We start from the raw sequence: 17,151 nt of genomic DNA, 5'->3' as shown, positions 1-17,151 counted from the left end.
CTGATGATACTACTGTGTAACTTCGGCTGATCGATAGCTCTTGAACAGGCTTAGCTAACGTCGAAAAGCCTAACATGCTTTATTTTTGCCCCATCGACTTCATCGGAAAGCTTACCAGAGCCCCATCTATGTACGTCACTTGTTGAGCTGAAGTGGCCGTTGCAATGATTTAGTGAACGAGCCGACGCTTCCCTTTCTAACCCTAGTGCGTTGGCTTCGTATGGCTGCCGTAAATCACACTCGCACCGTCCCCGTCCCTTTTCTCTTAGCCTTGAACCAACCTCGCCCGACGGTTGAGTGCAATGACAATCAATTGAATCAATTAGTCAATGCTGCACTTTTTGCAGCGTCGTGAGGGTGGTTTGTGGTTTCGGTCATTAACACCCGGCTCCAGCTAACCCCTTGGATGGGGGAGGGTGGGGGACCTTTATGACATTTAACGCAGACCTAAAGCAGACAGTAGAGAAATTGCTAATCTGTAGCGTCAAGGACTCGCGGTTATCTCTCCTCCGTGAGAAGATTTGGTAAAACCTTGAACAAATAAGTGGATGACATTTTGAGCATCTTCTCATCAACGATTTCTGCCCACCGTGGGAAGTTAAAGGGCAGTTAAAGGACACCTTCACCAGCAGTAATAGGGTTTTTTTTATGTCTGCAGAACTTCATTTCGATCAACTCTGTCATGCTCGAATGTCCGTTTATTTTTATGATCGATCGAAACCGCAAAGCCCCACGCTGACCGTTGGCAGCTTTTACAACCTACCTCTCGAGTGACCGTCCCGGGTTTTCTGGCCAAGAAAAATATCCGTCCACGTCAAATGTGTTAAAAATAAACTTCCCCAGCACCTTTGACCCGTAAATTCATCACTCAACCGGTGATCGGTGCGAATTTTTGCAGCCCTTTCTTTCGCATGCCCAGTGGAAGGTTTTTGTTTGTTTGTATTTATTTTTGTTTCAAGTAAAAGTAACCCGTCACAAACCCGTAACAAGTACCCGTAGCAATAAAAACCCCAACCCGAAACACACGGGAACGGGGCAAACCTTCATACGTTCGCTTGATGCCTCGTTTATGTTGCTCCGGTGAAAGCGAGTGATCATTAGGGTGACTAAAGATGTATATTTTCACTGCAGTATGTGAATTGAAAAAAAGGAAACAACAACACGCGCACACATGCGAGTTTCCTTGCTTGTGTTTTTTTTCCTCTTCTTTTTGGGGACAGCGAATGGCTCCCGGGAGGGTCGTAATTTTGCTTATTGTCCTTCAACCAAATGCGGCAGAAAAGCGGAACCCCGCGCCCAAAGGCACACCGGTTAAAACCCCGGCCCGTTCGCCACAGATCGGTTGTTATTCGAAATGGAAAGAGGAAAAAAATAAAATGAACCCCAGCAGCTCACCATGATGTACGATGTAACCGATTATGTATTGCACCATAAAACATCACGCAACAACCGTTTGCAACAATACGCACTCCAGGGTGAGGAAAGGGAACGAAGGGTCGGGCAGCAACTCTTTGGGGGAAGGAGCAGCGCTATGAAATAAAGCGCGTTTATTGTGGCATGATGGCTCTTCGGCTCACGGGACCGGAGGAGGGTCCCGGAATTTGACGGTGGGTTTTCCGCGGGCAAAATTATATATGCCAAGGCGGTGGTGTAATTTCGCTGTCTAAATTATGACTCGTGGAGCATTATTAATCCTTCTGTGTTTGCACACGAATGATGCAAATTAATTTTAAGCACATACGGTTTGCGCATAAATTAATCGCATTGCATTGCGCCAGTGTGCAAATAATGAAACAGTTTATGCAGGGCATCATAAATAATGTTGATTTAAAATATTTCAAGGTTGTATTGATCCCGGACCATGTTGCGTTTGATTGTTCGGTGTGCTTCATGGATGCTTGTCATGGGGTTTTTAAAGCAACAACATTTCCTATCATACATTGAGAACAAATTAAATTCCGGTTCTTACATCGATTCAATAATCCTAACCGTTGTATCTCCCAAGAAAAGGCCCCTACAAAAAGGGTTCAATGTTGTACAACTCTTATCCTATTCGAACCTTTTCGCTTCGCGAGTCGAAGTCCTCGTGTAGAGCGTTTTCCAGTGTTTCAGTTTTTCCCTCCCCCTGACACCCGTGGTTGAACGAGAAATTGAAGTTTTATTAGATTGCCCCTGACCCTGCCCAATCGTACCCACGCCAACATTTGCTTGCACCCGAATCGGAAAGGTGGGTTTGCGAGCCGAGTGTTGAAAGCAATTTACCGAATGTCACTCACCGTCTGTCGCCTAGGATTCGTCACCTCGAGCGCCTCTAGCCCATCGTTCTGTTCCGGGACCGGAGGGATGATGTTTCTGGCGCGTCGTAGCTTTGTCTATGTCTATGTTTGTGTGGATGGTTTTCGGTAGGCCTTACAATGGAGCAGGTTCGATGCTGTGCCGTAAGTTCGTCGACGGAGAAGAACCGACGCTCTAATGATTTCAATAATCCTAATGGAAATTCACCATCATCATCGCTAGAACAAAAACCTTCCCAAAGGAATTTCCCCCCACCTTGCTTGGGTTGAAGATGAAACACACCAGCTGCACACTTACAGACACACACCAACACACTTGATTAGCAATCGCGCTAGCGAACGCTCTTCCTTCCAGTTATCGTTTCCAGTTCCAAAGAGTCGCTTTATTTTTTTTCTTAGAGAACAAAAATAACAAAAGCCCTCCAACACTTTCCGTTCGTCTGCGAGACCCTCTGCACACTCCCCCACACCCAAGGCGTCCACTCTTTATCGCCTCTCGTCAGCTGCATCCTTCAACGCAGGTCGAAAGAGAACTGCTGGCAGGGTAACGAGATATTTGACACTCAATGTTCCGGTAACTTTTATGAATAATTCATCGCCACACACACACACACAAGTCTCCGCGTGCGTGCACGTCCCACGACCGACGAAGGATGTGTCACTCGACCGTAGTTTTCCAACACGCGGTGGAACGATAGGGAAATTGATCGAGCTTGAAGGGCTTTCGAAACGGTAGCGAAGGCCTTTGCGGGCGAAAATAATTGAGGCTGGGGGGGGGGGGGGGGGGTGGGCGAACGAAAGGAATCAAAAAGTTAACGGGTTCGTCTTTTTTCCTAGATGTTTTTCACGAGTGCGGTTCGGTGCGGTCTGTTGGGAATGGGAAAAAGTTTTCCCTCAATCAACCGATGCGATGGGACTATATTCGTCGGTTCTGCTGCAAACAACTCGCCGAGCGGAACTTTCGGTAACGCTTTAAACTTACTTTGAATACTTTGCGCCGTCAACCGGAGACACGATGCACTCTGGCCTTACGCGTTGGCCAATGGAACGGAAAAGCCACACAGCGTACACCTCGGGGTTTGCCCGGTGGTCGAGGAAAACTCCCGCACCAAATGGCAATCGTACGGTGCTTCGAATTACACGCGCAAACCCAACAGCGAGCACACCGTTTTTCGCTTCGCACCAACATTCCGAAACATTATCCACCGAAACGGTGCGCACTCGGGTCCCGTACACGAACACGAACAGCCGAGTTGGTTGGGCTGGCTTGGCGAGAGCAACCAACACTACAACAGCTGCAGCATCCTAGCCTATTTTCCCGCCCGCCACCCACCAACGCCACGGACCCGCCGCCCTTCGTGGTGGTCAGCCAGTTTGGTTTAATATGTATTAATGGAAAAGTATGCAGTACGACAAACAAAAGTAAGGTCCAACACTAGAACTAACGAACCATTGCCAGACAATACCTTCTCAGGGGGAAAAGTGGTTGTAGGTGATTCACAATGGAAAGCATTTTCTCTTCCCCTGTGACCTTATCGTTGTGTCTTATTCTGCTTTCGACTACAAACCGAGCAGGTGATTGTACATAGCACTGAACCGAACTTGTGCTCAGATGACCCGTGAAAACAACCTTTTCCAGCCCCCTTTGCCATGCCTTATCTGGAAAAATATTTGGGACAAATCTTGGTAAAACCAGCCTGAACGAATCGGGTTTTCTTGCATCCTCTTCACCGCGATGGTGCTTGTAAAAATAATAGCCACCGTTATCGTTTCACCTTCTCGCGTATGTGTTCGCCTTTTCACGTGCACTCTTCACGTACGGCAACAGATTTCACTGCCCCGGAGGGGAGGGCCGGATGTCCCCACGGGTCGAGAGAAGAACTTCTTGTTTCACCCTGGCATGCAGCCAGCTTCCGGCCAGTGTGGGCGCAAACAGGCGGTCACCAAATCGGTGCCAAGAAAATGTTCGCACAGAAAACTGGTCGCGTTTCAACTCACTACCGGTTGCTTGTGGATTTGGTCGTCCGCGTGACCGTTTCTTCTTCTCTTGGGTTTCACAGGACGACGACGGCACGGAACAATCGAAATCGAGTCCGACAGTGCGGTCCGACCGTGGTACGTGTTTACGGACCGCCGTGACGTCACTCACTAAAGTCTTCCAGCGGGAGCACAGCTAGTGTGAGGATCGCCTGAAGACACAACAAACGCACTCCCACACACACACACAAACAACGAGGCAGCGGAAGAGGAAAACTAGAACCACATGCACGCCGACGGACGGCATACGAACGAGCGACATAAACGTGCGCCCTTCTTTTGCTTCCGCGTTGGATGGCCTGCAGAGTTTCCGTTTTTCGGAGTAACGTGAGTGTGAGCTGGTCGGAAACGCTGATGATGCTCGTAGTGAGCTGGGAGAAAATCAAGCAGTGAACTAGTTGTTTTCCTTCTTTGCTATCAATTCAATTTAGGGGTGAGCAAAAGTCACGCGCCGAGACAGACACAACCGTACGCGACCGTGAGCAGGGCGTGAGAAGCGTACGTCTCACTTAGGATGGGCGGCGAGAGAAACGGATCGCAGCTTCAATCATCGCACTCTCCGCTTTCTCGAAAGCGGAAGGATGTTTATCTAACACAAGGACACGCTGCTCTCGCCGTGGTTACCGTCCGCTCTCGGAGGGCTGGCGGTAGTTTTGAACATCATCGGATATTAGCCTCCAGATGTTTGGAGGGATGTAATGGTAGCATTAACCGTAAACTCAAATGTTTATTTACTATGACCGTGAAAACTTTCCTCGTATACGAAGTAAGATTGCGCGTAAACAAAAGCTATATTCAAGATGATTTTTCTGCGTTTGTTTTCCTTCACACCACACGCAACACTGAACCTAGCCTCGGAACACTTGCGATTGATGAAATGACATACGATGGACCGATGCCGATGACGATAATGGTGATGATGCGTGGCTACACCAATACTATCGAAGGCGTTGCTTCAAGGAACCGTAAATATTTTTAGGAAATGTATTTTACCTCCAAATAATTAATGAATATTCGGTAAAAAAAATGTTAGAAAAACATACAGCTTCGTATACAAGAGCGAGAGTTGCAGAGGACAGTCAATAAGGGATTGTTTTGATTGTAATCACAATCAAAAACTCTGCCAAAACGCAACCAAAACAACTGTCATCCGTCACTGCTGTCAACGAAAAGCTTGCAGGGCTGCCTGGGAAAGCGCAGGACGCGACGTGCAAACGGCGAGCAGTGAAAACCTGGGGATGGCAAAAGCACACCAACACCACCACTGCAACAGCCAGTGAGAGCTGGTGGTGTGTCTCACCATGACTCATTTTCACCACCGGCCAGCATCCATCGCCTGACGAAACTCACCACAAAACAGATGGGCTATTTCGGGTTCGGCTCGGTTTCGGTTCGTTTCACTCTCCGTTTCTTCCCCAAACTGCCCCCTCTCGGCCACGGTGCTAAGCTTCCAGAAGGGCGCAAGTTATAAGGGAAGAACCGGGTCAACCGGGTGACATACGATGGTTTCGCTGGTGTGCGTGCACCGGGATGCGTGGGATGTTGTTTTCTGCTAGACGTGCGCTGAAGACGAACTCGAACGCCGCCTCAATGAACAGCGGTACGAGCGGCCGAAATCGAGCACACGTACACTGCACACCGACGCTGTTTGCAGCAGCCGGAACGGATCGGAAAAATATGACACCAACACAGGCAAGCGAATGTTGCTAAACAGCTTCCTCCTGCATGTGGACCGCGCAAGGCTGGTTAGTGAATGGTCCATTAAAAAAGCATATTTTTTTAATACTTCCTTTCAGATGAAGTGCTGAATAGATGAGTTTTTGAAAAAACTACATAAATGTTTGTATTATTAAAATGTATAAACTTTTTATTTAATTCTGCTTCTTAGAATTTTCTGTAAAAACTTGAACTTAAAAAATATTTTATGTGAACTACCAGGCGTCTCCATCTGTTCAATTCGGTTTACTTCACCGGATACTGAGAAACTAATTTATGTGAACTACCAGGCGTCTCCATATGTTTAATTCACTAATTCGTTACACCACATAACCGAATGTATTTTTCAATCAAATAAACTTCAAAGCAAATTTGATTAGATTGACTGCACTACGCTGGGTTTGATCCAATGGTATAAGGAAACTGTTATTGATTCGCTCTACTATCAAGTACCTGAAGAGTTTCCCCACAGAAGGCATCCATTTGGAAAACACTCAATCGACAACGCTGCGCTCCTTCATCGGAGCACCGCGAGCTCATCACGTGCTCATCACGACCAAGCCATTTTGTATTCACACTACACCGAGTCAAAACCATTTAACACCCTTTCACCCGACGCATTTAAAAGGCAAACGCTTGCCAAACGAGCCGTTCGCTCCGATAGGAGGAAGAATAGGGACTAAATGCACAATGCAGTCTCTTCGAGAGGCATTTTCCGATCGGCATACCGATGCCATTGTGTGTAACCCATCGCAACCCGTTCGACTGTTTGACCAACTACAGACAACTCAACAGTCTCCCGCCCTGTGTGAGGGTAACAAAACATACCCCTTGCACCTCTGAACTATGCGTAACTTTGAGTCCGACTGCAATGATACTGCATTGATGGTAAAATCGCAATACATAACCGCAATATCGATTGCAGACAAACTGAAGCTAGAAATGGTGGCTCGGTTGGTAAAATACTTTCATTCGAAAGTCGATTGAAAGACGTAGAATACAAAAAAGAGATAACAAGAAGGAGTAGAAAATGTATTCCCCCACCGGCAGAGTACGTGAATGAATCGTCATTGCGCTTTCGTTGAGTTTCTGGATCGTGCTTTAAAAAGATCTGCTGAAAGCTTCTCGAACTACCCGTTCCCATAAAATCGGCACCATTACGACCCATACGTCGCTCGATTCGTCTTCGGTTGAAAACGGACGCAAAGCCACCCGAAAATCTCGCTTTATCACGGCCGGAAAAATCGAACCATGGATGCATAATCAACACTTTCACAGCCCTGCACGTGGCGGAACTCCATTTAATGTTCGTTCGATCTCCACCTGCAGGGTGACGAGCTGCAGTAAACCGACGTTTCTGGTGGGGGACGTTCGCAATTTTTTTGATAATACAGATTTCTTCCGAAGAAAGCCAACACTTTTAAAAAGGAAGAGAAAATGGCGATGGTGATGGAGATTGTGTAATACGAAGCGAAGTTTATTTTTTCTTCAGTTCCTTATCAACACAAACATGCTGGTCTGATACGGTCACTTATCGTGTGGAAATTATTTGCATTCTTAAAGTGTTGATTATTTGTAATACTGTAGAATCCTTTTAAGAAGCCCCAATTTACTACTTAAATACAACTGAATGGTTTTAGAAGCTCACAGTTTTTGGTTTCTAGAGATATGTAGTTAAAATAACAATAATTCGGCCCATGGGTTAATAATGATTATCGCTGCACTAAACTCCAAAGCTATTTCGTACTATATCACAACACACAAACACGTAAGTATCTGGATCGCCACTAACGTTCATGGCAGCGCATTGCCCAACGCAATGTTCACCAGACACGCGGTGCTGCATCTGAATGGTGCAAACAGAGCGTAAAATTGTTGTCACCCCCAACGGAGCATATGTTTGTCCGGGCCGGCAGTGGGAAAACTAGCCCGACCCTAATTATCACCCGAGGCCGGAACGTGGCTTCGCATGCTGTGTGCGCAATTAATTTCCTGCGGGAAGCATTTTCATTTCACGTGGTTGTGTAGATGAGATTCGAAACGCAAACAGGGCTGGGTGAAGAAGGACAAGGCGGGCGAGGTGGAAGAAGCAACAGTGAGCGAGCAGGTGGTCAGGAATCTGTTACAACCCAGGATCAATTGCATTATCCGGTTTAGTATTGATTGCATAAAGCCAGCCATAGGTAGAGGCTCATATGGTATTTTAAATGAATAGATAATTAATAGCTGATAAATTGATAAAAGTTGTGCTGAAAAAAAAATGACACGCTTTGCTTTATTTTAACTCTAACAAATCCCATGTTAAAAAAGTTCAAATTTCAAGTAAAATTACTGGCCATTAACAAACTCGATAACAAACCACTTAATGGGAGTTAAACATCTGACGGAAAAAGGTAATTCGAGCAAGTGATTAAAACTTACACAGTTGAAAATAATGATAGTTCCCAATTAACACTTGTTGAACTCCAAACTAACCGTCATCCAGGAAACTACACACTTCCGAACGAACCAAGCGAGGGAATGAAATGCGAGTAATAAAAAGATTTTAACGGTTTATGCATTCCACTACATTTATGGGAAAGCTCGTAAAAGTAGCAACTAACTCTGCACACAACAACTAGCATCGTCGGTTTGTTTTCAACCATCACATTTCGTTTCCATTCGAGGGTGTTTTCAACGAAGCGATTAAAGTATCGTAAAACTGCTACAAAGGCTATAGCAATTTAAATTATTTCGATGGGCTCCCTTTTTGGGGCTAAAAGGTTAGTTAGGAGAGTTATTAAACATATTAAGTGGCAATTAGACAGAACTATGTACAGCATGGTAAATGTTGCATCGGCTGACCTTTAAGCTGATTTAAGCCAAAGCACGATTCGTTCTTGTGGTTGGCTCCACTCTTCATTCGGCTAATTATCCCTCCTGCACTCCGGTGCAAAGTTCAAGGGCCCGAAAATATGCCAAAAACTACATTTAACCCGGAAGCTGGCAGTACGTCCGACGGAAGTCTCCGTTTTGCTCTGTGTACTCCATCCGGTGTATTTTCCGACCACGTTCAGGCAGTTCATTTATGCAGCTCTTCTCCCGTGTGTAGCGTAGCTCATGATGTTGCTCAGTGGTGCCTTTTTTCTGCTGGGGCCAATTTTTAACACATCGTCGAAAAAGAAACGAATACATGGGTTCACCTGACGTAGAGGTACGAAACGAGGGAAAAAACACTCGTTCCCCCTCGGATGTTCTCTACACTTGGCTTTGGACCGTGCATGGCTTTGGACCGTACCTGACACCCTCGAACAGAGTTGTCCCCGGGGGGTGGGAAATTAATTTTTTCACGCTACGCGAAACATTCATTAGCCCAATTACGGGTACCGCCGTTCGGGTTGCGTGCGGTTTATCATCGTGACGCCCGCTGGAGGACGTTGGAAAGATTCAAAATTTCCCATTTCCACCAGGAGTGGCAACCAGACGCGATGAGTGCGTTTTGACGTTAGCATCAACGAAGTACGTCACCTCGTTCAACGCCGTACGGGAACCCTGTGCTACATGAATTCTCTTTCTGTCAAAGCAGCACACGGCATGTGAGCTTGTTTCCAGTTGAATGTGACATCCTTTCATTTCTCTGGAAAATACAGATAGGGACCACGAAAAGTGGAACCTTTGGAAAAGAGCACGAATACCGCTCCTGCGGTTGAGTCCCTTACAAAAATCGTTTGGTGACAAGCGTAGGTTAGAACCAGTTCGTGATTTGATTGGGGTTGACACAGGACGGAAGTAAGCCTTGAGAGGAAAACATTTTGGTTAACTTCGTGCAAATGAAAACAAAATGTTTGTAAAACAAAACCTACAGGATTTGTGGGCTGTATTCATTGAGCAGCAAATAACAATAAACTAGAACCTTGGAAGTAGCTTAATTAAATTAATTAAAGTATAAAGAAACATCACTATCCACACCCCCAAGACCAAAACTACTGCAATTTTTTCCCCTAATATATCTCAAGGTTTTTTATTTATTTCTTTTATCTTTTTTCAAAGCTGCTTCCACTAAGCTAAGCCCTACGAATTTTTTCACGTTCCATTAAAAATATGTCTTCCAAAAGGTGAATGCCTTTCACAGGATTAAACCACTCTTCCCAGCTTGAAATAAAACACCTTTTACCACAAATTTATGTCCACCGAGGAAAGGCTGGAATTCAACTACGAAAAACCAGGTACGTGCGCCGGTTCTGATGCAATAAATTTTCCCTTGGCCATCGTGTACGTGTAAGCGCTTCGAAAACAACCCACTTACTCAGCGGAAAAAATCATGTCCCCTACAGCCGCCTCGCATCTACGGTCGTGTGTGAAATATTTTTCCTTCCACCGGACGGCGGAAATGCGGAAAATTTAGCACTTAACCGTCAGCAAAATTAATGATGTAATTGTGAGAGTAAACAATGGAAGAAACACCATTCAATCGACCGCGAGAAACAACGTTTCCACCTCTCTGCTATCAAGGAAAATGTTCTATCATCGCTCTTTTCAACGTGATTCGCATTCCTTCTGGACCCATCATCATCACCATCATCATCATCGTCGGGCAGGGTCCCGTTTTCCGGTGAGCAACAAAACGAGCATACTTACACACTTCAAACGCTGAAAACCATTTTCAAAAGCTCTCCTTTTTTCATGAAAAAATCCTTTGACTGGCCAGTCTCGTTTAAACGTTTGTTCCAATGGTTGGATCAATATTTTCTGTCGTGCTTCCGCCGGAATGACTTTCCGACCATTGCCGGAAATCGAACCCCTCACGGATCGGATTTTCAAAAGTTAACACAAAAAAAAACATGAAGGACCACGTTCAAACCTTCTCCCATCGCTTCACCTTCGGCTGCATGTTTTCATTTCATTTCAAACGATATTTACACAAACCATTTGCAAACAGGAAATCACCTCCGAAGAAGCCTCAAACCAAACGAGCCAACCCGTTCTCCCCTACCGGTACGGTCTACACTTACCTCCGGATCGTATTGTGGCCGCCATGTTTGCTGTTGTTGCTTTTTTCGATGGACGATTGGGTCGCTGGACACAAAATTGGATTTGTGTCGGTTTTTATGCTATCAACACTATTTAGCTCCAACCGTAGGGTTTGGATTTCTCCCCCTTTTTCTGTGCTCGTTGTGCTTCCAGAAAAATCCTTATTGTTGCCTGCGTTTTCTGGTCGGATAAAGGATGAAAAGGGATCCGGTGCTGTTTTATTGTATCCCAGTGACGAAGGTGCTGTGTTGGAAAAGGAAGAAAGGAAAAGAAAACGATTTTATTAACAGTCAATCAATGCAAAGTATGGTTCAGGATTTGGTAGTAATATTGATCCTTGGAGCATAAATAATATAGAATCGAATTCATCGCAATGAAAACACATTCATCGACAGAGAGGTGGGAAGCAAATATTACGAACACACTCAATTCTCGATCCAGAACTGTTCATTCGTTGAACCGCTTACGATTCGTACGCTCCCCATCAAGGGATCCCTCCTTTTGTTTGGCCGTTGTGCTCGATTTACGGGATATTTACCGTCCGTTTTGACCTAAGAACCTCCCTTCCGATTCGGGGCCGTTTAAACTGCGCCCCACTCCTAAGCAAGCAATGCATTTGGCACTATCGCCAGTTTATGAGCAGTAAATTTTGGCCCGCCCGAAAATGAAAGCTTCATCATTACGCTCAACCGCGACTTCACGATCCATTTCGGTGATTTTGCTGGAACTGGACATTTCAAAGGGAAGCGGCGTGAGGGACGTTCTGGATGGTCATCAATAAAAGTGCCGATTGCCGTGATTCCGTGCTTCCGGCTACCTTTTTCTGCACCTAAAACCGCCTAGGATGTGTTTTCCGGACGCGCTCCCTTACATCTGCACGCAGCTGCGTGCCATTCTGGCCGATGACATAAAACCCAATCTTCCACAAATCACTGTCCATTAGGAACCACACTGGTTTCATGTTACGGTAATAGCGCAGAGTAATATATGGCCGTATGGCACATCGCTTGGATTTCGGGCACTTCACATGGGGAAAACCATTTAACATTACTGCTCGTACAAACAGCTTCTGCTAATAGATTTTGTAAACACATAGTCGGTGTTTGCCCTCAAGATTGATTCAATGAATCGGTAGAAAAGGTACAATAATTTCTTGAAGAAAAAAAGTTCATGCTATAAAATTCAAATGTTTCCTCTTTTAATAAATAGTTTCACTTAAGCTTCTTCAAAGTGGTATTAAATTTCAACCTCTTAATTTAATATAGAATAATACAACAAAATCCTTCAATGAATGAATAGAATAAACTGGTTAATTGAATTAATTTATCTCAAATACACAAAAAGAGCTCAGAGTCATATTCTCCAAAAGGAAGAGAAATTTTTTGAAAAAAATTGTATGCTTTTCGTGCAACAACGACTGGGTGGTATTTTTCCGCTACATCGCATTCCAGCTGTGCGATATTGATATTAAAGAAATTTCCATGGGGAAAAGATGTAAATGAATGCGCACAGAAATTCGCTCCCAAATGTCAACAAAAGGCTTGAAGTTTACGATAACGAGGGAAAAAATGTCTAGCGTCCAGTAGAGACCCACGAGAAAGCAGTTAAAGCTAGGAGCATGGCCGTAGAGGAAAATAGCCAAAGACGAAAAAAGTAAAAAAAAAACTGCAATCCCCGAAGGTAAACGCGAAGGGTATGGAACGAACACTTATAATTAATGGTATCTACTTAGCAGTGACACTTCCCGCGCAGCTCTTTTCTTCCAACAGAAATGGACCCATTTGAGCTCGGTCTTTGCGTAAAAGGATTGCAGGCGGACGACAAACACAAATGCTACATTATTTAGGAAGCGAAAACATTTTACCATTTTGCAACCGTTCTTCTCGCCAGATTAAGCAGTTTATTTACATTTCTTCTGAATATCTCGGGTACGTCACGCGGATCTTGCTTGAATTTACGATAAAGGATGTCTTCTAACCATTACTGTAGAGTTTGAAAAATTAAAGCAACGAATGGTTGGGTAATGTATCCCGCCGAGGAAGTAAAAATAAACCAGAAAAGGGGAGAACGAACAAAACACCTTTAATCTAATTTCCTTTAAATAAAATGTCAGTGGCAGGCGCGAAGAAAAGTTTATTTTTGGTATCAATGAAAAAGTATAAATAACTTCAGCTGCAATAAGTTGTCCCCGGTTGATGCCATTCGGACCCATTACAACCCACCCTCACGTCGAAGACTCCGTGGCGCAACGGTAGCGCGTCTGACTCCAGATCAGAAGGTTGCGTGTTCAAATCACGTCGGGGTCAAAACAGGTCGGAATCTTTTTTTGCAGCCCTCAACAATATTACACTTTATTGCATCAATTATTTCGTACAAAGTCCATCAAGTTTTTTTTACCGCTTCCTCTTATTAAAATATAACATATCTGACCAATCGAACGATGTAAACAATAATTAAGTAATAGTTCAAAGGTTTACACATAACCACCACCACCAGTTCGTGTGAACAAATGTGGATAATGCACGTGAACAAGTCGGTGGAACGAAGGTCAGGTACGTAAACAAAAACAAAACTTCCGCCCCAATCTGCCTTGCACCCTTGTGTGAGTCGCGATTCTAACGTTGAACTATGTGTCTAACGGGTGCCTTTGCTATCAAAGCCAAGGCCGTCAATGCCGCTTGAACAACTGCTAATGGTCAGTAACGATGTTTCGCTCTCTCTTCTTGTCCGCTCGTTTCTAACGATGCTGCTTGTTGCTTCTTCGCACTTGACTGCTCCGTCCTATCAGTCGCCTCGCGTTCATTCACAAACGGTTGACCAACGCATAGCTGCGGCGTTAGTAACGCCATTATCAGTGCAGCCACGCGCCTGTTTGTAACTATGTATGCGGTACAGTGTATGGCGCAAGATTTGATGACGCGGTACATGAGATAGATTTGAATCGTTGAAATATTTTATATTATTGTTGGCTATTTCAAATCAAATTAAAGTATCTAACAGCATTTGTTGCTAACTCATATCAGCTCCGAAGTAATGAAATTCGACGAAAGAGGCGCTCGTTCGAAACCTTTGCACGTTTTACGACGCTCAAACAACCGTGCAATCCCTCGGTGCTTCATCTTATCCGTTGTTGCCACTTACAGCGGTGCGTACAAGCCATTACATCAATCATCAACTTCCGAATGAGTCGTTATTAACGCTCTACTCACCGAACACCCAAGACATAGTTCGCTGACTTCCTACGTTCTAACATCAAACCGGCCACAATATCAGAGCACCATGGGTGATATATGGCCCTGGCAGCATCTGCGTAAAATTTGATTTCTGGTGTTATGATGGTCAATTCGAGCACATTTACGGTCGATGCCAGAAGTTCCTGGGACGCGTGACCACTAGAATTCAGTTCATTTCAATGATACAAAGATGTTAGAAACAAATGAAACAGTTTCAATCGTGTTGATTTAATTCATTTTGATTTCCCAGTTACCAATTTTCTATTCGAATGTAGTAATACAAACAAACAAAAAAATATTTCTTCGCAATATTTCTGAACTCGTTAATTGTAAATGATGTACATTTTACAATTCCAATACTTTATGTTCAATTTAACTACTTCCAAGAACAAGTCAGTTTACCTATTTAGAAGATTACCTTATAACCTGTAGTTGATCGACAAGTTTTGATAAAGTCCAGTTAAATATTGGCTTAAAACAAATAAACTGTAGTTTCCGAAGGAATTTTAATTTTAATTAGTTTGTAGACTTATTTAACTTTAAACTTTTGAACTCAAAGACATGCCATTTTCAGAAATTTTTAAATTTCTATCGACGCTAGCCAAACAAACTACAAATGTTTAATGTAGATGAACTATTGAACTTATTTGGTCTGGCAATCGTTCTTCTTTTGTTTTCCAGTTGAAGTTCTGATGAAATTATAATTTGTTCACATTCTCTATGTGATGTTTTCAAAGAATCATTCAGTACTATGTTAACCGCGTTAGTACAGCGCTGATAGTTCAACGTTCATTTCGTACATCTCATAACAACTTTTCAGCGCGATGTATAATCTTTGCAATTATTGTGTCCTTCAAACTGTTTACTAACAAAACGTAAGGTTAAAAACCTTTGTTTAGTAATCAAAGGGTTGGTGTTATTCAACAATTCAAGCGGAAGTAGGTGGGTGCATTCAATAAAAGACTGGACCTGGCTGAGCTCAAGTTTATTCCACCTTTGGCAAGACAAGAACAACCAAGCAAGTCTACAAAAATTTGGAGCATACAGCTTACATTCGTGTTTCTCGTGCATCGTCGGTGATAAAATGTTCGTTTACACACTCGGTCTCGTCGCGGTAGTGCTTTTTCTCGGCCTAAAATACGTCTACTCGTATTGGGACAGAAATGGACTGCCAAACCTCAAACCTGAGATACCGTTCGGGAACCTTCGCACCCTGGCAGAAAAGAAGGAATCATTTGGTATCGCCATCAACAACCTGTACCTTCGGTCCACCGAAAGGTTGGTCGGTGTATATTTGTTCTTCCGTCCGGCCATCCTCATCCGGGATCCACATCTTGCCAAGCGGATAATGCTCAACGATTTCCAGTACTTCCACGATCGAGGCGTCTACTGTAACGAAGAGCGTGACCCACTGTCGTCCAATCTGTTCGCCCTACCCGGCCAGCGCTGGAAGAACCTGCGTGCGCGTCTCACGCCGACCTTCACGTCGGGGCAATTGCGCAACATGATGCCAACGTTTCTGGACGTGGGCAAGAAGCTGATGAACCAGATGGAGAAGCTTGTGGAGCGTGAAACGGTGCTCGAAATGCGTACCATAACGTCACGATTCGTGCTGGAAATAGTGGCTTCCGTTTACTTCGGGTTTGAAGCGGACTGCATTGAAAACTCGGATGATCCCTTCCGAATAAATTTACGTTGTGCCAATAGTAAAGGTTTTTTAAATAACATTCGCTCGGCGGGTGTATTTATCTGTCCGGCCTTGTTGAAGATCACCGGATTGAGTGCGCTCTCTCCTGCACTGATCAAATTCGTTACGGACTTGGTTAAGTATCAAATCGACCATCGGGAACGGAACAAGATCACTCGGAAGGACTTCATCCAGCTGTTGATTGATCTGCGTCGCGAAGCAAAAGATAACACGGAACATATGACAATCGAGCAGTGTGCGGCCAATGTGTTCATGTTTTACTTTGCCGGAGCAGAGTCATCCACCGGCACCATTTCGTTTACACTCCACGAACTCTCACACAATCCGGAAGTGATGGCGAAACTTCAGCAGGAAATCGATGAGATGCTGGAAAGCAATTCTGGTGAAATTACGTACGAAAACATAAAAGGCATGAAGTATCTCGACCTGTGTATCAAGGAAACGCTTCGGAAGTATCCCAGTTTGCCGATCCTCAATCGCGAGTGCACTCAAGACTATCGAGTTCCAGACAGTGACGTCGTCATTCGAAAAGGCATGCAGGTGATCATTCCATTGCTCGGAATCAGCATGAACGAGAAATACTTCCCGGATCCAGAGCTTTACTCCCCGGAACGCTTCGATGAGAGTACGATGAACCACGATCCAGACGCATACTACCCGTTTGGAACCGGGCCGCATAATTGCATCGGTAAGAAGCCTTTAACACACGGCTTTGGCTCCCGTTGATATCTAAAAGAGTACCATTCTATCGTTAAATATATATAAAGGTCTCCGACAAGGCGTTCTGGTGGCGAAGATTGGTATCATACTACTGCTTTCCAAGTACAACTTCCAACCCAGTATTCCATCAAAGGTGAAATTCGCAGCAGCTACAGTTTCTCTAGCACCAGATGGAGGCTTGCCGATGAAGGTAAAGCGGCGGTATTGAGCATACTGTTGAAGCTCGTGTGATATGTATACTGTGGATCATATGTTTGATATGATGTAATGGATAAATACAACATAATTTCTAATATAACATGATAAACAACTGGCAATGGGTGAATATTAGTAATGTTTGAAATGTATTCCATTGTATAGTTCATACCATTGCGATTAACACACTTCTTAAATCAAATTATCCATATTATAATCTTTAAAAGATCTTCTTATT

At 44.3% G+C, this 17,151-nt stretch overlaps 2 protein-coding genes and 1 non-coding gene across 3 annotated transcripts in view; 2 read left to right on the top strand and 1 right to left on the bottom strand.

Annotated features, from left to right (window-relative positions):
• Positions 1 to 14,282, bottom strand: part of LOC131293452 (uncharacterized) — a 70,314-nt gene extending 56,032 nt beyond the window's left edge. The window contains exons 1-2 of the mRNA XM_058321530.1: positions 14,267 to 14,282; positions 11,039 to 11,300 (exon numbers count right to left, since the gene is read on the bottom strand). Of these exons, the coding sequence (XP_058177513.1) occupies positions 11,039 to 11,300; positions 14,267 to 14,282 (278 nt within the window). The remainder of the gene's footprint in view (positions 1 to 11,038; positions 11,301 to 14,266) is intronic.
• Positions 13,292 to 13,363, top strand: Trnaw-cca (transfer RNA tryptophan (anticodon CCA)). Its single transcript has one exon. It is a non-coding gene; the product is annotated as a tRNA-Trp (tRNA).
• A 1,092-nt stretch (positions 14,283 to 15,374) lies between the features above and the next one.
• On the top strand, positions 15,375 to 16,926 carry LOC131293451 (cytochrome P450 6d3-like). The gene is made up of 2 exons (XM_058321529.1): positions 15,375 to 16,686; positions 16,766 to 16,926. The coding sequence occupies exons 1-2, from the start codon at positions 15,375 to 15,377 to the stop codon at positions 16,924 to 16,926; spliced, it is 1,473 nt and encodes a 490-aa protein (XP_058177512.1).
• Positions 16,927 to 17,151: the final 225 nt, after the last annotated feature.

Source organism: Anopheles ziemanni, chromosome 2 (assembly GCF_943734765.1).
Source record: "Anopheles ziemanni chromosome 2, idAnoZiCoDA_A2_x.2, whole genome shotgun sequence".
Taxonomy (NCBI): domain Eukaryota; kingdom Metazoa; phylum Arthropoda; class Insecta; order Diptera; family Culicidae; genus Anopheles; species Anopheles ziemanni.
This window is presented reverse-complemented; position numbering and strand designations above follow the sequence as displayed.

What these genes read in the sequence shown, in the direction of transcription:
- LOC131293451 (XM_058321529.1), top strand. Translation starts at nt 15,375, where the DNA reads ATGTTCGTTTACACACTCGGTCTCGTCGCGGTAGTGCTTTTTCTCGGC. An exon ending in CGGGCCGCATAATTGCATCG is followed by an intron (nt 16,687 to 16,765) that starts GTAAGAAGCCTT and finishes ATATATATAAAG; the next exon opens with GTCTCCGACAAGGCGTTCTG.